The sequence below is a fragment of the Macroventuria anomochaeta genome (genome assembly GCF_010093625.1).
Source record: "Macroventuria anomochaeta strain CBS 525.71 unplaced genomic scaffold BU25scaffold_4, whole genome shotgun sequence".
In the NCBI taxonomy this organism is placed as follows: Eukaryota; Fungi; Ascomycota; class Dothideomycetes; order Pleosporales; family Didymellaceae; genus Macroventuria; species Macroventuria anomochaeta.
In genome coordinates this window covers 521028-542959 of record NW_022985365.1, presented here as the reverse complement: position 1 = coordinate 542959, position 21932 = coordinate 521028, and the positions used below count along the sequence as shown (strand labels likewise).

Genomic DNA, 21932 nt, shown 5'->3' with positions numbered 1-21932 from the left:
AGAACACCATGGCTTTACAGTGTCCCCACCTTACCAGCAGTCTACGAGGTCCCCACTACCGTACACTGACTCACAGCCCCACCGAATGTTCATTCGCTTACCAAAAACTCCACCGCACAACACCACTGTCTTCAAGCTTCATTCCAGCCCGCGAATTGCCCACAATATATATTAGCAACTGTATTGCCTGCTTATCTAATCAATAACTCAATTCCTGAGTTAGGTCTCCTTGGTGTAGTTGGGTAAGCCTCCTTCATCTTTACAACTCCGCCTTCCACATCTAACATTCAACCAGTTATCACGTGGGTCTCATAGTCATCACGCTGTGACTGCTCTAGAGCAGATATCCCAAGGCCGCCAGTTCGAGTCTGGCAGGGGACACGCTTTCTTTTTTGTCCAGCCGGCACAAGTGTAAGTTAAGCTGAGGTTGGAGGGAGTATCGGGTGATGGTTTGATGTTAATGATGGACAGAGTTAGCGCGTGGGACTTTTGATTCCAAGGCTGTGAGTTTTCGAGTCTCGCGTTGGGCGAGGCAATTTTTGGCATTCGCTTGCGCCTCTACGGCGTTGAGTAATCGCTTTTGCTGGTGTACAGATGGTGGTTTGAATTGTTTCACTGTCCAAGACTTCATATTGTGGTCTATCTATGCCAAATTAAGCCTAGATGTCCACTGTTAGCTCTTGGGACATCCGCGGACATGTTCAAACGCGGTTGTAAACTACATGGTGATGCGACGCAGCTACAAATCCGTCCATGCTCTGCAAGCCTCCCTTTCACAGATATGCCGCTGGCACGCGACTTCCGACAATGAACACATCAACACCTGATGTGTCAAGTGTCTTTCTCCGTTCTAGAGAAGTACAAAAACAATAGGGAAACAGCTCGATGTTCTGCGCCTTCTAATGTTCATCAGAAATCCGATTCGAATTCCTGAATGTCCACCGAGACTTCCACAAATGAATATAAGATCGTTATTATATGGAGATGTCTTGGCTTGGCTGAAGTGACAACAATCATGGCAAAAGATTGGGAAAGTGCGACACTCTGTAATGAACAGAGCAAAGCAATCATAAATGCAAAGACAAGCCAAACATGTTAAGTGTGAGAAGAGGTTAGTTAGTTCATTTATTCATTGTACTATCCGACATCCAATCCAAAGTAGGGTATCATCCTCCCAAAACGTCTTCATCCATCATACAACAAGCGACACTCAAGGCCTGATAGCCATCTGCACCATCGTCTCCCTCCCCTCACTGACCCTCATCGCCTTGCCCTTCAGAACACGCCGGTTCTCCTTATCACTCTCGCCACTGCTACTCGTATTCAGTGGGCTCAAGTCAAGTCTACTTCTCCTTGTCGACGATCCAGAACTAAAGGCTGACCGCATGTCCACTGCCGAATCATGACTATCCACGATACCCAGGCCCTGAACAGCAGACTCAAGCTCTCCTATAGCGGTGGAGTCTCTGACAGCCTTCTTTTGACCTTGTTGCTGCCTGATGAAAGCTCTTTGTTCATCTGAACCAGGCAGATAGATTCGCTTGGCACCCAAAGTACGCTTGATGTCTTCGAGCAGGACTTCCATAGGGCAGATGTATGCGATGTGGTTCCTCTGGCACCAGGCTAGCACATGCCCGACAACGCGGTGTGAGTTGTTCTGGATGACCCAAGCTCCCGAGTCACCACCAACGCCAAACCCACCAGCAACGTGCCAGCTGCGGGAGAACGACTTGCGGCGGTAGATGCGCACAGAGCTCATCGCTTGTCCAACCATACCGCCCTGTAGACCGGTAGTGCGGCCGAAGCAGTGCACGTTCAGGCCACCGAGTGAGTCGGCGCTGGCAACGCCGTTGGGGTACTCGTCTTCACCAGGTTGATAGTGGCGGCGATTGACGGGTTCCTCAAGCTTCGATGAGATCTCGCGTTGATCTGGCTTCATAGAGCCGAAAGCGAAGCGGCGACCGCCCTGGCAGACGTTGTAGGGCTGCACACGATCATCGTTGAGCTTCAGCAGAGCCCAATCGATCTCATGCAGAATACCATCGCGCTTCCAGCGGCGAATGCCAGAGGATGCGTGGACGTATCCGAGCTCATGGGAGTCGAGGTGGTCTTCGTCTTTGTCTTCCTCGTTTGGGAAGAAGTCTCCGTCGACGTCGTCAATGGCGGGTTGTGTGACTTTGATCTCTTCGCCCTCGCCGAGTTCGATACCGTCGATGTCGCCAACGGTGACGCGCGACATTGCCGAGTCTGTCATGGCTTCCTCGTCGGACTCTTCTTCTGAGTCGAACTCTGAACCAGAGAAGTCGAAGGACTCAGTTTCGTCGTCATCTTCGCTCCCAATATCTTCATCGTCAGACAGCTCGAGGTCCCACATGGGTACCGGTGCGTCATTTGCAAGTTCAAGACCGGGTTGAGCGCCCATGCCCATCAGCCAAGGGTTGCTGTTGCTGGTTGCGCTCGACAAAACCGCATCATACGGGTAGGGGCTAGCAACTTCGTCTTCAGCATCACTCTCATCATCTGATGGCGCATCGAGTAGGTGGTGGACACTCATACCGAGCGGCTCATCATCGACTAACACGACCCCGCCATATGAAACCGGAGGAAGATGTTGCTTGCCGTTGAAGGCACCAATAGAAGCACCACAGAGTGGTCGTTGTTGATGAAAAGGGTTCATGACAGCCATGTCCGCGTTGTAGTTCTCGGTGTTCATCATAGATCGATGAGGTGGCCGGACGCGACCTGAAGAGCGGCTCATCTTGGATCGCCGAACCTTTCCGCGGCGGACCTTAAGATCGAACACGTTCTCATCGTAGCGGAAGCGGCGTGAGAGGATCGCCTTGATCTTGGCGATACTGCTACATGTAATGAAGATGGTAGGTCGAGCCTTCTCCTGAGTCTCGCCAATTGCGACGAGATCAATGCTGACGGTCTCGTCCGAGTCCCGGAGAGCGCGCTCGATGAGGCGCTCGAGTCTAGGGAGCATGATAGTATGCCACTCATCAACGATCGCAGGTGTGAACTTCACAGGGTGCAGTCGCAATTTTGAGCGAGGGGCCGGCTCGATATCGGTCTGAATGTGAATGGAGGATGTGATGCACCTGTCGTTTTGCTCCACGACACCAGCGTCCTGCACCTCAGGCTCAAGAGTTGGGTAGCCAAGGGTGGCTTGAGGCCAATGGCGGATGCCATCGGTGAAGAGAGCTTCCACAGAGTGCGTCCGCTTCTGCTTCCTTTGTCTCCAGGCTGTCTGGATGATGGTGATCTTCTCCTTGTAGTCGTTGAAGGGAGTGGCATTGGACGGCTGCGAACGTGAGGCCCGCCAGGCACGCTGGATGATCGATGCAGCGGTGGTAATCTGCTCTCTGTATAACGACGACACATCGCTTCGATCCTGTGAACTGTGTGGAGTAGGGACCAGTGTACCGGATGTCTCGAGTGACCTTTGGTCTTGCTGCTCCCAATCCATAGACTCTATTGACTCTTCTCTCGGGCTGGTAAGACCCATGGTCTCTGAGATCGATTTGCGGATAGAGTGTTGCGAGTGCTGTGATGGATTGCGTGACAGAGCATTAGGGTCGGGAGACTTCTTGGTGCTCGACTTGGTCAGAGACTTCGTCCGTTCAAGTGCCTGGGAGCCCTTCTCTAGGGCCCAGCGTTTCGCACTTCTGTAGGAAGGGCTGGTCGGCGTCTCCAAAAGTTGAGGCTGGCTGACGCTCTTACGCTTAAGATGGGTCGGACCCATCAGCGGTGAAGGCCCTGGTCGTGCATCGTGCAGATCGAACCCTGGTTCAGACTCGTCGAGCATGCAGCATCTTTGCAGTCTGATGATAATGCGGTTGTAAAGCTGCATGAAGTCGTGCAGACTCTCAGCGCCGCTATTACTGCGGTCAACAGCCCAGAAGCAGTCGCGCACGACTTGCATGTATGCAGTGCCGCACTTCGATGCCAGGCGACGGATGTACACATCTTCGACTCGCTGCTTGAAGTCGGCGAGGGTGTACTTCGGCTTCCACAGATCAGCAAGCGGCTGCCACAGTCCGATCTCTAAAAGGATCAAGCCGAGACTGTACAGGTCGAACTGGGGACCATGATGTCTGTCCCTAGATCCGGTGAACTTCGGGTCCTCCGGATGGCGGTAGATGTTGAGAGTCGGCATCGTGTTGGTGGCCTCGATATCGTATTCGGAGAAGAGGTCGAACGAGCAGACAACAGGAGCCCGAAGAGCGTACTGCAGTGCCCTTGTGTTTGCCGATTGTCGTCTGTTCTTTCGAAAAACCAGAACGTTGCTGCTGTTGATGTCTTTGTGAACGAAGTTGTCTCCATGGATCTTGCTGAACGTGATGGCAAGTGAGTATGCTAGGCGAAAGCGGTCCTCAAGTGGAGGTGTGGCACTGTTTGAGTTGTTGAGTGACTTGGATCCTGTCTGCAGAACACTGAGAAGTGTAACAGGTCGCAGTTCATCTATTGTCTTGTGCGCGTCCGATGCACCGGAGTATGTTGATGATGGAAGCTCGAACACTAGTCCGAATCGTGGTTGCCTAGGATCTTCGAAGTACCCCAAGCATCTGAGGGTAGCCAGATGAGGCTGATCGTTTGACAGCTTGGTCAATATGTACAAGAGGGTGTCCAGCCGATCTGTGGGTGGAGAGACCTCAGTGTAGCGATATGTTGGGTCGAACGTCGCGTACTCAATCAAGACAGGCTGCTCGACAATGCGCGATCCGTCGGTTTTCCAGGGATTTGTCGAACTGTTTCGCGAGCGCAGTCGGCCTATTACGCGAATGGAGGAAGCACCAACACTTTCGTATGGCGGTGGTTCTTCTTCTGGGAGGACCAGATCTGAAGGGTTCAACTTTGGTGGCAAGTGCGAGCGGGAAGCAGCATGCAGCGCATGTGCATTTAGCGGGAATGTCGCTGGGTTGACGAGCGTAAGATCCGACGCGCTATACTCTGGCTTTGAGAAGATAGCTGGAGTGGATGGTCTTAGAGGCTCAAGAGCAACCTTGACGTCCGGACCGGGATCGCGCTGTGCACGTCGACTTCTTGAGAGGTCATAGAGGATGTCGATAGAGGTAGTAAGGTCCTTGATGAGGTCCTCATAACGTGACCTTTCGGCGGCTGCCCACGCGGACGTATCAGATGTTGGCAGCCTGCTCTTCTCCTCTGACAATGTCTTGCCCGCTGGAGGTGCAGCGCCCGGGTGCATGTGCTCAGCCTCGTCTAAGATCTCCTTGATGGTCCCAAGCACGCTAGTCACTGTCTCTGTGAGGCCCGCCTGCTCCACGCTCTCGTCGATGTCGCCATTCTTGCCCTTCGCATTGTCGCTCCAGTCGACACCCCACGTTATTAACCTGTCCTTCTGTATTCGGAGTTTGCGGTGAAGGACGTTCGATTGCGTGTCTTGGTTATCTTGCTCGACGACGGCGTCGCAGTGTATCTTGGTGTCGGAGTATAGCTGAGTTAACCGCCGCGGAATCCTGCTGATTGTCTCCATATTGAGCGGTACCATGGAATGTAGTGTTGTCGCAGTGAGCTGTAGCAGCGTAACTGCGTTATGTGAGGTGAGTATACGATAACATAGAATAAAGCGACGCAGCGACTGCCTTGAAGGTCGTCGTCATGGCTGGCGGCGTCGTCGATATACATTGGGGTGCAATCGTGGTTGCCTTGCACTGTGGCGCAGGCGCGACCGATTGGTCAACGCGGGGGTTACACGCGACTGCGCCTGAGAAATGGGGCTGTGAGACAGGACCATCCACACTTCGGAAAGGCCGCTGACATGTGTCATCTGTGACCTGTTCACATGATCGCAGGCTGTGATATTTGCTCTACGATCCGGGGTCAGCCTGGAGGTCAGCCTGAAAGCTGTCACTAATGCACAAGTTTCACCGTCACTTCGTTCATAAAGCGCATGTTCCAAAATGTAGGCAGAAATGAATCGATTCCATGCTTTTCCAACCTGTTGTCCATACATGCAATATCCTACAAATGCCTGCGCATTACTTTTAGCGCTAAGCTGAGCGATACATCTAGTCATCCTCGGTCAAATCACCGTACTCCCACTGACCTCTCCTCTCCACCTTAGCGACGTCCTGCTTCTGCTTCAGAGCACCGAGAATGTCCGAGGCACTCCTCTCCCAAGCCTTGAGCTTCTTGGGAACCATAGCAAGACCTTCCTCGATGACATCGGCGTTGACGCTCTCGTCACCAGACTTGCTCTCCTTGGGGTCGAACAGAGTGACCCACAGAAGGCCGTCCTTGTCAACCTGGTCAACGTTGGCAACCAGCGAGCGACCAGCGGTCTCCTGGGAGATGAACTGGACGGCGTCGTTGAGGTACTCGGGGTTTCCAGGAAGCTGAATGAAAGCAAGTTGCGCGTCGACAGCCTGGGGTTTCAGCTTGGTGTTAGAGAACTCAGCGCTGAGAGGACGCAGGCGAGTCCAGGGAATAATCTCAGAGTTTCCGTAGTCAATATAGACGACCTCAGCCTTCTTGGCATCGCGGTCGTTGCGGCGGACACGGGCACGGTACCATGTGTCGTCCTCGGTGAACTTAGCTGAGACAAATTCGCCGGCCTTGGGAGGGCCATCAAGACCCTTGTTGTTTGCGGGGTTCAGGTGGAACTTGCTGAAAGCGCTCATCAACGACGTGAGTGCTGATGTACCGGAGCCGATCTGCTGGAGCTTCAGCCTACCATCATCGGCAACGTGGGTGACCATGACATCGCGGTAGTCCTTCTGTCTCGAGGCCGCTGGTGCCTCTCCGTTCGATGTCTGGGTCGTAGCTGCGGTGGTGTCGTCGTACTCGTCATCTTGCGATGGGTCGTAGTTTTCCCAAAGGTTCTTTCGTGCATCCTTGGCCTTCTGTTCAGCGGCGAAAAGCTCGTTTGCGTTACCGGACTTTTCGGCCGAGTATGCGTGTACAGATGCAAGACCCTCCTCAACAAGAGTCTTCGCAAAGTTCTCGCGGTTGATGTAGAGGGTGCCAATAAAGCCACCAACCTTATCACAGTCCTCGACATCGATCTCGACGTCTCGCTGCTGGCAGCGCTTGCTGGCGAACTCGTGTGCCTCCTTGCCGAAAGGCTCGCCCTTATCTTGGTCGTTCCTGGCGGATCGAGGTGCGCGGATACCGGAGAGGACGAGTGTGATCTTGGCGTTCTCGCGGGGGATCAGGACGGTGAAACGGGAAGCAGACTTGACGAAGTCAACAACGGCAGGGACTCTGCGCTGCCTCGAGAGCAGAGTGAGCTGACGCTTGGCCTTCTCGAGCGATTCGGAGTAGTCGACGTATTGCTTAGCGGAAGGTGCCTTGGGACACCAGAGGCCCCTCTGCTCCTCCTGCGCGGTAGCCTCAGCAAGCAAAAGGTCGTCGTAGATAGGGCTCCTGTCGGTGTCGTCCTGGCGGTGGCGAATAACCGTAGCCATACCGTTCTCAACGAGGAGGAGACCGATATTCTTGCCCTGGAAGCTGACTGTAGCCATTTCGCGCTCATCGTAACCCTCGGTTGCCGGGCGCTTTCCATCGATATGAAACTTGACGTGTTTGCCAATCAACTTCTTGCGCAGGAATTCCTTGGCCTCTGCTACCCAGGGTGACTGCTTGGGGTCGGAAGGCTTGGGCTGACGAACACTGCTGAGGTTGATGCGCTTCTCAGCACCAGCCTTGTTTCGCAGGAAGAGGGTGTCTGCGCTCTGTACTCTGCTAACAACTGCCTCGAGCTCTCCAGGAGCGTTGGCCTTGGGCGCGACGTGACCCTGGTAAACACCCTGCCCCCTGTCCCTCGCGAACTTCTCGGCCTGCCTCAGCGAAGCCATCTGCGCTCCAAGAAGCGTGGTGTGGTGGTCGGTGCACTTGGCCAGACCGGCCTTGAGAACGTGAGGTGTGATGCTACCCTGAGTAGGGTGCTTGACGTCGGCTACGATCTGTCCGTTCGGTGTCAGTCCGAGGACGTTGACGGCCGTATTACGCTGAAGCAGCCTGGTCTCGACGAAAAGCTGCGCATCATCACCGAAAGGCTCGGCAGCCTGTACTTCTTGGGTCGAGGGGTTCGTCCGCTGCGTCGATGGTGCTCGGATACCGGCGAGGAGGATCATAGTCTGGACGTGCTCGGTGGGCGAGAGGATGAAGCGAACGATAAGGCGGTCACCAGACAGGACCTTTTCGACGATAGCTGCTGGGGTTAGCTCTATTCTCAAACACTTTGGACATTTACACACCATCGAGCTCCTTGCCCTTGTTCTCCTCAACGAACTGCTGGGGGTTGCTGAGCTCATTCGACGACGTGATTCTACCACCAGTCTCGGCCCAGAGACCCTTCGACTCTGCCCTAGCTCGCGCCTCAAGGACCTGCAGCTTCTCCAAGATCTGTGCATCCTCATCGGAGTCGCCCTTGCGACCGGCGTCATCCCGCAGCTTCAACCAGCCCTCGGCAACAGCTTGTTCGGGGAGTACTGTGCGGTCCGGCAGAGCAACGATACCGTATTCGCGGTTGGCACCAGTGGGAATCTTGTAGAGAACCTGGAAGCGTACGACCTTGCCAACAAGAAGACGGCGGAGATAGTCGCGTGACTCGAAGGCAAATTGCTCGTCGCCCTCGCGCTTCAATCGTGGTGCGGTGACGAAGGCTAGGCTGAGGATGCGTTCTTGTCTTGGGTTGCTGATGTTGTGAAGAATAATGGTGTCGCCAGAGAGGACGCTCTTGACTTTCGCTTCGAAGTGGGAGGCAGCCATGGTGGAGGATGAAGCGTGACACTACAGACGTGGCTGTTAGCTATCGTGGTCACAAGAGCTCCAGACTTGAGCGTGGAAGTATACAGCGCATTCACTGCACTTACCTTGTCAAACCAGCGGAGAACCTAGAAGGAAATGGAAGGAGAGACTGCAATTGGTACCAAAACTCAATTGCAGAAGGGGAAGTTGTGATGTTGCTGAAGTGACAACGTGGTGCTTAGCGGTGTACCCGAAATCTCGCCATCCTAGCTCCAGGGACCGATTGTGGGGTCTTCCAGTCTAGGCGAAGCTAGAACGTCACTTGCAGATCTCATGCACACCTTGTACCATTTCGAGAACCATCTATGACAGTCACAAGTTTATGCTCATCGATTGCTCAGGACTGCAATAGCGAAAGGTGATAGCGTCCGTGTCAGTTAGTGGATTACTACTAGCCAATACTCCATCTCCAGTCCTTCAGCTATGTAACAATAGCTTGGGTATACGCCAAAAAGCTGGTATGCCAGTCGCGAGGCTATCTGTGCACCGTTCTCTTCTCCTAGATATACAACGCAAGGGCAAAACCCCTTACCCTATCCTGTCTCCACTCCCCAAAATGCGTGGCCAATTCCTCTCTTACTATACTCTTACACAGTTGCACTACAATACAATAATCCCAATGAAACTTTTGCTCCCACCCAAATAACCGAACCAAATAGCAAGTGCTGATCAACAAAGCAAATGTACAAACGACAGACAAAGGAACAAAGCTCAAAGAGGGAACGCCGTCGTAATGCATAAGTCATTAGGTGTCGCTGGACTTCATGTCCTAAGCAACGTAAGCAGGGGGTGCCTCTAGCTCGTCTTCCGAAGCCCAGATGCCTCCAGTGGGGCCTTTGGAGCTTCGAGCTAGTGGTGACCTATCTCGAGAAAAGCCTTGGCGGTCCTTCTCTTGCTGCACCTTCCTTGCGATTTCTTGTGCCATCTTCGTCATCCAAGCTTGTTCGAGGATGCCACCGGAGCTTTCGGCCTCATTTGGTGGTGATGCGAGCGCAATCTTGTCGAAGGACAGGGAGCGGAGGAGCGGTGATGTCGATTGCTGGGCCTGGCGAATCTGGTTGTGAGAGAGCGGCGGTCGTCTTGAGGAAGGGCGGGCCTTGATAGTCTCGCCGTTGTAGATATCGCGCTGCTTCGACTTTGATCTCGACTTCCTTGGCGGTTCTGAGAGAAGGGGTGCGGCGGGGGTAAGCGTCTCGGTGGATGCTGTGTTATCGGCGAGCATGCTGGGCTCGCCATAGTCGAGGATACCATGAGGTTCGTCATGCTGTAGGTCAGGACGGGCTGGGCTTCGAGGTGGCGTAGCAACTTCTCCAGCTTCTCTCTCTTCATACACGACACTCGATGTCTCCGAAGCGTAGGCGCTCGCCATCTCGCTCTGCCCGTTAACTGATCCAGTATCAGCGCCGGTCTCAGTTGTCTTCTTGCGAAGGTCCACAACGCGCTTCTTGCGCTTTCGCATGCCTCCAGTGCGTGATCGTCCAGCACCTAGAGTCAGACCTGACATGGAGTAGGTAGTGGAGGAGACAGTCGGGCGTGAGTCGTGCGTATCGTGGGTGTCGTGGGTGCCTTGGCTTCCAGATGCAATAGATGAGGCGCCCGATCTCATGGTACCAAAGGTAGATTGTATCCTAGACAAGCTGCCTCTTGTGAGTGCTGGTGTGGCGGTGCCGGACGCATCTCGATCTGGGCCCGCCCAGGCACGGAACACAGCATCTCGAATACCAGGTGTGAAGAGCGATAGGGTGCGTTGCGATTCCGAAAGCGCGGCGAGGCGAAGGATGTTCTTTTGCGAGAAGGACGCGTGGATCTCGCCAACAGGATCGAGTGCGATTTCTGAGATCTGAGATTCGTCGAGAGGGTTGCCGAACGCATCGACTGCGTCTTGCGGAGGTGTTGCCAATGGGTCTACAGTGGCGACGCCGTCCTTAGTGCCATCTAACCGTTCTTCTTCGATCTCCTGGAACTCAGGCGAGCACAAACGTAGTGACAATCGATGGATGATAGCTGGCAGATCCTCCATGAACAACACTCGTAGTTGCCCCTCGATTTCCTTTTGCAGGTAATCGCGGACGAACGGTATCGAGTCAAATGTCGAAGAAACCTTTAGCGATTCCAGGGGGTCGTTCCTGAAGACCAGGGTCAAGCCCTTCTGTTTCGAAAACACTAAGATGACGAAGCCTGACAACCGGAAGTTCGATAATGTGATTGACAGCGGTATTGTCAGGCCGGATGCTGCTGCCAGAGGTTGTGGTGATGCGAAGTCCGGTCTTGTCGATAAGTGCGTCTTCAGCGGGTTGACCTGAACTTTCGTTTTTAGCGTCAAGAATGCATCGCCGGCGTATGACATTTTGAAGATGCCTCTAAATCGATCTTCTGCCAGGTCGCCAACTTCCAAGATCTCCAGTTCTGGTGGTGTTGATCCAAGGTTGAGTTCGGTGACGATGATGTCGTCAACGATGATAGGCGGCTTCGGCGACTTGTTCAGCGCCGTTGTGAGCATGTCTCGCGCGCGCGAAGTGTCCGCCAGGAGTGGCGACCAGTTGAAGTTGAACGCCATGGCTGGTGGTTGTGCTCAGATGCGGAGGAAGCGTTGAAGCTCCTAGCGACGAGAGGCACCGATGCGTGGGTTGGTGGGTAGCAGCTGGGGTGTCGCGTGCATGCCTTTGATCTTGGTCGCCGCGTGAACGGATTCTGGGCAAACGGCGGGTCTGGGGCTGTGTATGGGTGGAAAAATGCGTCACCCGGGCGAAGGATGGTAAGCGACGTGCTGCAGTGATGCTCGCTGGCCGTGCAGGTGATGGTGGAGTGAGCTGCGAGGGTACAGCAGGAATTTCTCGGATATGGAGAAGGTTCGGGAGCCTTAGGGATGCTATGAGCTCAGCGCACAGGGAACCAACTTTTGCGCAGCAACCGTGCACCACTCGCTAATACAGGGCTGAACTCCGGACGAACCGCGGCAGGCTTGTGAAACACAACAGACGGTTGACAGTAAACAGTATTGATAGGTAGTGAAAGGCCCAGGAAAGAAGAGGGGCGTTTGGTTGTTTATCAAGGGCTTGGAGAGGCAAGCACGACCTGTCGAAGCTGTCTCGCACCAGCCAGCCGAGCAAGCATCCTTAATTTCATGTGACGCGTATCCATGTCAAAACATCGTGCCTCAGCCCTCACGAGCCACATAACCCTTCCAAAAGACCACCAACTCAGCCGGCGACCCCAGTTTCACAGGCACATCGCTCCAAAAGCAGCCAATCGAAGAAAAGGGGTCGTCAATCTATCGATAATAAGTCACTTGGGCCACCAGATTGCCTGTCGATAACGCGGGGAAGTATTGCGGGCGCGTTGTTTTGTAGTGTACTTTGACGTGATTCTTGTTGTGATACTTGAAGCACATATAGCCTTGCGTTGGGGATTCGGCAGCAGCTTCATGCTATCGAATGCTTGAGGGCTCAGTTATCGTCCTTCAACAGCTTCTCAACAGCTTCGACCTTGTCTTTGAAGCCTTGCTTCTTGTCCGTTCTGGTACCAATTCTGATGTCACTCTGGATCCTCACAACACCGTTCTGATGAAGCAGAGCATGGCACTGTCCAATGACTCGCATGCAGTCATCCCATGAGCCCTCTACAGACAGTCAGTAACGCGACAGTCTGCGCTCGATATTGCATACCAAGTGTAGTCCCTGCCGAATGCATAGAGTAGTTCAGTCCACTCCTCTTCAAGATCCTCTGCACCTCCGCAACTTCCTTCGACACACTCGCTGTCGGTGTACCTAGTGGGATGAGGCAAAAGTCTGCCGTGCAGGACGGCGGTGTCTTGATGTCTGAGATGTCGTTGCTCGCCATGTTTGGTTGGTTGATGTTTCTCAAGAGCTCAAGCTTAAGCCGCGAGATGCGGGTTGAGGGGATGCCCCACTCTGGTCTACAAACCTCACCGCGAGAGTGCAGAACAACGCACAACATCTTTCTTGATAAAGATGGAAGTCTAGAGCGTAGACCCTACTCGCAATCTTGAAGAGTCATTATTTCTGAGGTAACAACGTTTTGCAAACTGTGAAGCTTGATGTTGAATTGGCGGTGGTAGACGTTGTACCAAGTGCGCGGAGCACGAGACAAATTTGCACAAACCAAGTGGGGTAAGTCTATTCGCACGCTTTGCTGACCATCGTGTTTGATGTCTTGTAGTTGACAAATGGCCCAATGGAATGTTAGAGTAGATGTTCACAAAGAAAGCTGTTTTGAACTTTATACAATCAATATATATTTTATAATGATTGATTTTGATTCATCAAATCATTCAATTGTCAATTGGTTCGATGGTGTAGTTGGTTATCACGTCAGTCTAACATCAGTTAGTTCACTGAAGGTCTCCAGTTCAAGTCTGGGTCGAATCATTTTTTTCTTGACCATGAAGGTCGCGCTCAACTTATTTGGCCGCCTCGGGGACGTTCCTTCTCCAAAATCAGTGAAGCCTCGCTCATCTTTTTGTCGCCAAGCTGTGATCGTGGTAAATATCTAGCAGTCAAAGTCAAAAGCAAGATGATCTCTTGATTCTGGAACCGCTGGACTTATCTATAGAGAACGGGTCCTGGCAACTCTTCCGAAAGCACGTAAAAGCGTTGAAAATAACTGCCGTATTCGAGGAAGGAATGGGGAACCAGGGCCCTTATGAAGAGTGAATTCGCGAGCTTCTCGAATACCGTAATACGGTTGAGACATGCGTCATTACCGACAACTTTTGGTAGACAGAAACGATCGCGGGCCGGATTTTTTCGACGAACCTTCGCTCGCTCACTATCCAACGTGCTAGTTTCACTCAGGGAGGAGATGGAGAGTTTCCTTTTGAATCGTGGAGATACACTGGAAGAGTTCGTTTGAATATGTACGGTTGGAGAGTCATCCCACGCCTGGAAATTGGATTCCAGTGTTCCAGGAGATGATGGAGTTGCCCAACTTGACGCACGTTTGATTCTCCGATTTATAACAAGATGCTCGATGGAAGCCGTGGAGGACACAGTGGACGGGAGTACGGCGATGCATGCTACTGCTGCAGAGGTTTAGGAGAAAGTGGAAGGGGGGGGGGGGCAATTAGCCATGACTTATGATTGACGATGAGAATTTCGAAACGAGGGAGGTGGATAAGGGGCATGAACGATCTGTTGTTGTATGGTTTCCTGATCAGGACGAGTAAGAGCAATTGGTGGCTTATGCTTCAGAGCAAGCCGATTATGAGCATGCAGTCAAGGCAGCGCGTGCTGATGTTTATCAACTGTTGAGCAGTCCAAAGATTTCAGTCCATCGTTCCACGTGGAGGATTGTGTGGCGATGGACCTTCACAAGTGCGCAGATCCTGCATTCCCCAGAGGCAGTCAGTACGGCTCCTTTTAAAGTTTGAATTGTATAGGAAGCCTGAGGAATACAACTTACTACAGTGATGCTGCACTTCTGCCTCGTGATTGGCAGTGACCTTTGGATGATGCGAGATGCAGGAGTCGACAACGGCGTCTTTATAAGGAGACGCCGGCTACAGGCGCGTGTTTCCTACAATTTTGGGACGTAGTCACGCCAGCTCTTGGCCATATCTGTAAGTTTATAATTAGTCCGAATATCTGCCTTCGAGCCGTAGTTCAATGGATTTGCGAGGAATCCAGATAAGAAACGTAACTTCGCCGAACACAAGTGCAAGCAGGCGATAGCGGGTGATTGTGGCTTTTTGTGGGCGAAGGCACGGGCGATACTTGTAGTTGAAAGTGATTTTAGTCACCCTTGACTCCTCTTTTTCCACCTTCTTTAGTTTGCTTGCGTGTGGAACTGATGTCAAACTCAGCGGAAGCGGAGGGCAAGTATTTGCAGACCAGGTCTCGATCGTGCCTGTATTTATCGATGCTGTCATCAAAAAATATGCCTTTCTGGACGGCTGCAGGATATGAGCCAAGATATCGAGCAGACCCGATGATCATCCCTTGGATTTGCCGGTGCATTTTCGGATCAAGCATGCACAACGCCCCGTATATTGCGTTCCTTTCGATTTCTACGTCAAATGCAGCTCCATCTTTGAGTTTAATGAAAGGTGTTCGTCAAATAGTCTGGTACTATGCACAGCCTCTCCGCTAATATCTTCTCTGCTTTGCCAACTTTATTTGCTGTGTTCTTGGCTCAATCCGCTGAATCCTTGAACATGTTCCTCGAAGAGCTCTTCGTGGTTGCTAGCTTCATTGACCCACTCATCCAGCCCGACTTGCTCTTCATCTTCTTTTTAATCACCGTGTTACCGGTGTGCACCATCCTTCTGGCAGTTATCTTCTGCAGAGTTGTCGATGTTAACGAACTCATTGTCCTCAACTTCCTTTCTTCCGGATCTCGGAGCCGACACATCTTGCTCCTCATCTAGGACATCCTGCTCTTCCCCTAGGAGGTCTTGTTCTTCTTCATATTGTTCCTCGTGAACGATGATGTCACCAGGCGCTAGAATGCTCGTGTCGATACATGCGCCTACTAGTTCTCATCATGGGAATGCATTGGCTTGTAGTTCAGGAACTGAGCTGTTCGCATGACACCCTGACTGTTCTTGATGTAAAACCCGAGCGGAGGTCGCCTTTCCTTCAAGTCACCCTCAACAATCTTTCTGGCAACATAGTTCGCACCTGCAATCTTGAATCACGCAGCCTTCTCCTGGGGAGGCAAGCTCGGGGTTTTCTAGGGTGAAGTTGTGTGTGCACTTTCTCTTTGGTGTGAATGGAGAGTGCAAGTCATTCTCCTTGCGCTTGTGGGTCTCGAAGCCTTTTCGCTGATCGATTACTCGCGCTACGCGTACTTCGGTTCCTTGAATAACACGACTTTCGACCTAGCATCCTTTTCAAGCTTTTAGCCAATCTCGCAGACCTTCCATTCCGCACTCTAGTTGCTCATCGATGACTCTGCATTGATCTTTTGTTGCCCAATAAGCTTCTCGATTGCTCCTTCAACCGTGTAGAATGTGTTGAGGTTGATGTCCCAATCTTGGATGACGTCGATGCGAATCTCGGTGCCAACCCTTACACCAGTTGCCAGAGATCTCTGAAAACCTTCTGGCTCTGGCATAAGACGTGGGAGTAGTCGGACTGCTTGGGCGGCAATTCGAGACAAGACATCGCCTTGTGATCCCGGGATCAGGCATCATGTCTCTACTCAGTGAGATTTGGAGCCCCGTAGCAGAGCCTCCACAATCGGAGTAGGCCGAATATAGGTATACCGGAGTTGAAAGTATCAAGCGGCAGACTTGAGTGGATAAGTCAGAACTGACGAGGCCTAGCGTACCTAGATCCGACTCTGGGGGCTGGAAGTGATGCAGCAGGCGCCAAAATACGTTGGAATGCGATCGGTAACTCGAGCAAACGTGCTCGCACGTTGCTTGATATGCTCCGGTAAGTGGTTGGACTGCCACGTTTAGAAAGTTAACTTGTGCTTCTAAAATGCCACCAGATGATTCTATTTCTTGGAAGACGGAGACAGCGGGGTGGGATTCGGGACCGACTTTGGCCGGTGGACCCTGATGATTGTTGAGCTTCGTGACCTGCTTGGCACAGTTCAAAGATTCAGTTGGAATGAAAAGTAGACGAAGAGGCTGACCGCCGAGAGTTCTTCATGTTCATAAAAATGCCTTGGGTAAGTTCGCTGACAACCTTTCAACGTCGGGCTGGATGTCGGGTGTGCAACTGGGAGAAAGGTGTGGAGCACCGTATGGACGCCACTGTGGGCCATGGTAGTCTGGCCCTTGGCGAGAAGGCTACATGCGGCCTCAGGATTTAATTGGCAGTTCCTCGGTGTTGAATGAAGGTGGTTTTGGAGAGTAAGGAGGAAGGCAACGTCATTCACAGCTGTGAGCACGGACCATGACACGGATATCGGCAAAAATCTGGTGCTTCTTGAACAAAGCCAAGATGATGGAGGAATTGGCGTGGATTGGCAGGCGTTAGAGCGGAATTCTTGGCCACCCAGGCCTCGCCTTTACAACCAATTCACCATCAATTTGGACCCTGCAATACGTCATCATCCGACAACTCTACGTCGAAAAAGTGTCTGAAATCGCCTCATGAACGCGTCTGAGTTTTGTGGCTGTGATTGAAGCGTGGGCGAACGATTCCCATTGGTTCCGCCGTGCCCAAGCGGGGCATCGCTGCATGCATACAGATGCTAAACACCTTCCAACAGTGACGTCTTGGATCAGTTCCCACCCGCCAAGGGCTCAATATCTGGTGCGCTTGGCTGTCGCCGTGGTCTGCCATACCATGTCCCGCCTGCATTTCCAGGTGGGGGGGTTTTAAAGGGCTTCAATTCCCCAGATCTAGATTGCTTGTCAACTCCAAACTCCTTAGCATTTGAATGAACCAACATCATTCGCTATGGGAGGGAAGCAGCCATCACTCGAAGGCCACAAGTCTGGCCAGTCCAACGAGCCTCTATCTGCACCGGCCCACGCACTCTCATTCCAGAAGGTGATTGAGGAAACAAAGTGCAACCCCGACGACGGTCTCAGCACATCGGAAGCAAAGTCTCGACTCGAAAAGTTTGGAAGCAACGATCTCGGTGATGATGGCGGAGTCCAACCTGCAAAGATCCTGCTTCGACAGGTCGCTAACTCTATGACTTTGGTAAGTTCGAACATTGGGGATATGAAGCTCCAGCTCTAACATTAATTCAGGTGCTTATTGCAGCCATGGCCGTCAGTTTTGCCATTGAGTCGTGGATTGAAGGTGGTGTAGTAACTGTCATCATTCTGCTTAACGTTGTTATTGGTTTCTTCCAAGAGTTCAACGCCGAGAAGACTATGGATTCCTTACGATCTCTCAGTTCTCCAACTGCCACCGCTATCCGAGACGGAAAGACTGTTACCGTCCCTACCATCGAAGTCGTCGTTGGCGACTTGGTCGAACTCAAGACCGGTGACACCATCCCCGCTGACATTCGGTAAGCCTCCCGAGGATATCTTTTGGATAATTTTTTTCCTGACAATTCACAGTATTATCGAAGCTGTCAATTTCGAGACCGATGAGGCTCTGCTGACTGGTGAATCGCTCCCAGTCAACAAGGATGCCGAAGCCACGTTCTCCGAGGACACCGGCCCCGGTGATCGCCTGAACGTTGCATTTAGCTCAGCCACCGTCACCAAAGGCCGTGCTCGTGGCGTTGTCTTCGCGACCGGAATGTACACTGAAATTGGTTCTATCGCTATGTCTCTTCGCCAGAAAAATTCCCGCGTACGTCCAGTGAAGCGCAAGGAGGATGGTAGCCGACCAAAGCCTCACCGCTACGCCCAGGCTTGGGGTTTGACTGCTGGTGACGTTGTTGGTGCTTTCCTTGGTGTCAACGTTGGTACTCCCCTCCAAAAGAAGCTTGCCCGCCTTGCTATTCTGCTGTTCGGTACTGCCATCGTCTGCGCTATCATCGTCCTGGGTGCCAACTCTTTCTCCAACAACCGCGAAGTCATCATCTACGCTGTTGCGACTGGTCTATCCATGATTCCCGCTTCGCTCACTGTCGTCTTGACCATAACCATGGCCGCTGGTACGAAGCGCATGGTTCAGCGTCACGTTATTGTTCGCAACCTGAAGTCTCTCGAGGCTCTTGGTGGTGTTACCGATATTTGCTCCGACAAGACCGGTACTCTTACCCAGGGTAAGATGGTCGCAAAGAGGGCTTGGATTCCCGCCAAGGGCACATACTCCGTCGGTGTCACTGATGAGCCTCACAACCCTACCGTCGGCTCATTGAGCTTCACTCCTAAGGAACCCCGCCACATCGATCCCGACCAAGATGAGAAGACACAGACTTACCAGGAACTCATGGAGGACAACCCTCATCTGATCGAATATCTCAAGGTCGCATCTCTCGCCAACTTAGCCAACGTCCACCAAACTGATGGCCAATGGAACGCTCGTGGTGACCCAACCGAAATTGCCATCCAGGTTTTCGCATCCCGCTTCGACTGGAACCGTCTGCAATTCACTCAGGGTGAATCGCCCAAGTGGAAACAGCTCGCTGAGTTCCCATTCGACTCCGACGTCAAGAAGATGTCCGTTATCTTCGAAGAAGTTGCCAGTTCCAAGAAGATGGTCTTCACCAAGGGAGCCGTTGAGCGTGTTATCTACTCTTGCGATACTTTCTATAACGCGGAGAGGGACGATGTCGTCAACATGGATGATGACTACTGTGAGGATATTATCGCCAACATGGAAGCGCTCGCATCCTACGGTCTCCGCGTCCTGGCCCTTGCCAGCAAGGACTACGACGGCCCACTCCCTACCAAGGGCGAAGAGCTTGACAGGAAGAACATCGAGGAGAAGCTCGTCTTCCGTGGTCTTGTCGGTCTCTATGACCCTCCCCGCCCCGAAACCGCTGGATCTGTTCGTCAGTGCCAGAAGGCTGGTATCGAAGTTCACATGCTTACTGGTGATCATCCCGGGACCGCCCGCGCCATCGCCGCCGAAGTTGGTATCTTGCCTTCGAACATGTCCACTCTTGCCAAGGACGTTACCGACGCCATGGTCATGACCGCTACCCAATTTGACAAGCTCTCTGACGACGAAGTCGACGCCCTTCCGCTGCTTCCTCTTGTTATCGCTCGTTGCGCTCCTAACACCAAGGTCCGCATGATCGACGCACTACACCGAAGAAAGGCTTTCGCAGCCATGACTGGTGATGGTGTCAACGATTCGCCATCTCTCAAGCGCTCCGACGTTGGTATTGGTATGGGTACTGGATCTGATGTTGCCAAGGACGCCTCCGACATTGTTTTGACCGACGACAACTTTGCCTCTATCCTCAACGCTATCGAAGAGGGTCGCCGCATGTTCGACAACATCCAGAAGTTCATCCTGCATTTGCTCGCCCAGAACATTGCTCAGGCTTGCGTCTTGCTTATCGGTCTTGCATTCAAGGATGAGACTGGTCTTTCCGTATTTCCTGTCTCTCCCGTCGAGGTCATGTGGATTATCATGGTCACCTCCTCGCTTCCTGATATGGGTCTCGGTTTCGAGATCGCGGCTCCCGATATTCTGGACCGTCCTCCCCAGAGTGTAAGTTCGCTTCCCACCCCTTTCTTGGAATCAGAATGTTAACGAATACTAGCTCAAGCGTGGTGTCTTCACCATCGAAGTCATGGTCGACATGCTGTTCTACGGTCTCTGGATTGCCGCTCTCTGTCTCGCCTCCTTCTCGATCGTCATGTTCGGCTTTGGTGACGGCAACCTTGGTACCGGCTGTAACGAAGGTTTCAACGAAACCTGCACAACCGTCTTCCGTGCTCGTGCTACCACCTTCGCCTGCCTTACCTGGTTCTCGCTCTTCCTCGCATGGCAGATGATCGACATGCGCCGCTCATTCTTCATGATGCAGCCCGGTTCCAAGAAGTACTTCACCCAGTGGTTCCACGATGTGTGGCGCAACAAGTTTCTGTTCTTCTCTATCATGGGCGGGTTCATCACCATCTTCCCGGTCCTGTACATTCCCGTGATCAATACTGTTGTGTTCAGGCACTCTGGCATCAGCTGGGAGTGGGGCGTAGTCTTCATCGCTACATTCCTCTTTTTCCTCGGTGTTGAGGCGTGGAAGTTCGCCAAGCGCACCTACTTCAAGAGGAAGGACCCCCAAGGTGGAAGGAGGGGCTCGGTTGACCTTGAGGCTCGCGTCTTCGAGCGCTACCTCAGCACAGCGATCAGCACGGACGACGACAACGAGAAGAAATAGATGGGGACGGTGAATTTTCTCAGCGTATGTGTATGAACATCGTATGAGTGGCTTTTTGATTCAGTGCTCTCAGTTGAGAGTATGCTCTATTGATGATGGTTCATCTTAGAGAAAAGGCGTTTTTGTTATGCATGGCTTGCGATACCTTTATGCCTGTTACGGCTGTCTCCTCTAGAAGGGGTTGAACGTTTTTCTTTGCCTGTTAGATGTCACTCTGCTATAATATCAAGATCATAACTTCACAACTTGTTCTCTCCTTATCATTTGACCCCTGACGTCTCCATCAACCGTCTTCTTCAGCGCTGCACAATTCATAAGATGCCTTGTAGAACCGGCCTCCATCTTTTGCAAGAATGCAGTCTTACTCCAAAAAGCTTTGACTTTGTAATCAGGTTTGTAATCATGATCCTCCGAGGGTTCAGTTTGAGCCTCAGATCTGTAGTGGTCCGCATAGTTGTCAACAATCAATTAAGTGGGGCTCAAAGAGCTCAGCTTGACTTGAATGTTTCCCTGTTCGAGCCTAGCAGCTACTTGTATAGGTTTAACTCCTACTGTCTTGGGTAAGCGCGTGAAGATAAGGTTCGACTTGATTTGATTGTTGACAACTATGGTGGTCCGGCTCTCAAGACTCGAGATACAAGTACCTTCGTATGTTGCACCACAACACCAAGATCCACAAAATCTACCCCGCCGGAGAAACCTTATCACCTGCCATATCTGACCCAGGCATCTTGCAATTCCTGCCCTCAAACGCCGGAGGCCACACAAGCACGCATTGACGCTAACCCAATACCCACTTGATAGCCCCGCTCCTCTCCGCTCCTCTGCCGCCGAGGCTGGGCACACCAAGCCCGACAGAACCGAGACTTCTGGGCGCCAAACGTTCGTTTCTGCGCCAAGTGGCTCCGTCACCTCAACTCTTTGTCGGCGAATGCGTCAGCCGAGACAACTCGTTGCTCTTGGACGCGACTTTGGAGTCTTAGATGCAGTCTCGTGCAGCTTTGGTATGTGCTTGGAATGGCGTGATACCGACCAATGTCTGCTTGCGTTTGAGGTGTTAGCGTATCAGCGTGCGCGGAGGGTAGCCTTTCCAGAGCCAAGTGTGCCGGCAACGTGGTGGAAAAGCGTGGCTGTGGAGGCTGAGTGCTTGGGATGAGGTGGAGGGACTTGTGTGTGGGGAGAGGCGTCTTGGATAAGAGGATCCATTGTCTTTGTCCTCGCGACTCCGTATACGGCCACGGAATTTCTATTCTCGTCGAATTTGAGAGTTGAGACACACATTCAATGTGGGGTGAAACTGTTTACTGATCCCAGATCATCACTTGGGGGATCAACTATCGTTCGGCTATATGCGTACTTGTTGTGCCGACTTTACCCATTACACCTTCGAACATATCACGCCCGAGTTTGCCCCTCGGAGTTGCAAGGCAGACTGCAGG

The 21932-nt window shown here is 52.4% G+C and overlaps 5 protein-coding genes and 1 non-coding gene across 6 annotated transcripts; 2 read left to right on the top strand and 4 right to left on the bottom strand.

Annotated features, from left to right (window-relative positions):
* Window positions 1-1106: 1106 nt before the first annotated feature.
* Window positions 1107-5630, bottom strand: BU25DRAFT_407195 (uncharacterized protein). Its single transcript, XM_033705474.1, has one exon. The coding sequence runs from the start codon at window positions 5495-5497 to the stop codon at window positions 1211-1213; it is 4287 nt and encodes a 1428-aa protein (XP_033565732.1). The 5' UTR covers window positions 5498-5630; the 3' UTR covers window positions 1107-1210.
* A 402-nt stretch (window positions 5631-6032) lies between these two features.
* On the bottom strand, window positions 6033-8736 carry BU25DRAFT_454981 (uncharacterized protein; the record flags this gene model as incomplete). The annotated part of the gene is made up of 2 exons (XM_033709913.1): window positions 6033-8176; window positions 8223-8736. The coding sequence occupies 2 exons, from the start codon at window positions 8734-8736 to the stop codon at window positions 6033-6035; spliced, it is 2658 nt and encodes an 885-aa protein (XP_033565731.1).
* Window positions 8737-9482: 746 nt separating this feature from the next.
* BU25DRAFT_190646 (uncharacterized protein) lies at window positions 9483-11623 on the bottom strand. The gene has a single exon (XM_033700997.1). It carries the CDS (start codon window positions 11330-11332, stop codon window positions 9545-9547), a length of 1788 nt encoding a protein of 595 aa, XP_033565730.1. The 5' UTR covers window positions 11333-11623; the 3' UTR covers window positions 9483-9544.
* Window positions 11624-12221: 598 nt separating this feature from the next.
* Window positions 12222-12615, bottom strand: BU25DRAFT_332268 (uncharacterized protein; the record flags this gene model as incomplete). The annotated part of the gene is made up of 2 exons (XM_033702433.1): window positions 12222-12394; window positions 12441-12615. The coding sequence occupies 2 exons, from the start codon at window positions 12613-12615 to the stop codon at window positions 12222-12224; spliced, it is 348 nt and encodes a 115-aa protein (XP_033565729.1).
* A 464-nt stretch (window positions 12616-13079) lies between these two features.
* Window positions 13080-13163, top strand: BU25DRAFT_t31. Its single transcript has one exon. It is a non-coding gene; the product is annotated as a tRNA-Val (tRNA).
* Window positions 13164-16771: 3608 nt separating this feature from the next.
* BU25DRAFT_359907 (potassium/sodium eff) lies at window positions 16772-20720 on the top strand. Its single transcript, XM_033703654.1, has 4 exons — window positions 16772-17399; window positions 17450-17715; window positions 17768-19823; window positions 19876-20720. Exons 1-4 carry the CDS (start codon window positions 17151-17153, stop codon window positions 20491-20493), a joined length of 3189 nt encoding a protein of 1062 aa, XP_033565728.1. The 5' UTR covers window positions 16772-17150; the 3' UTR covers window positions 20494-20720.
* Window positions 20721-21932: the final 1212 nt, after the last annotated feature.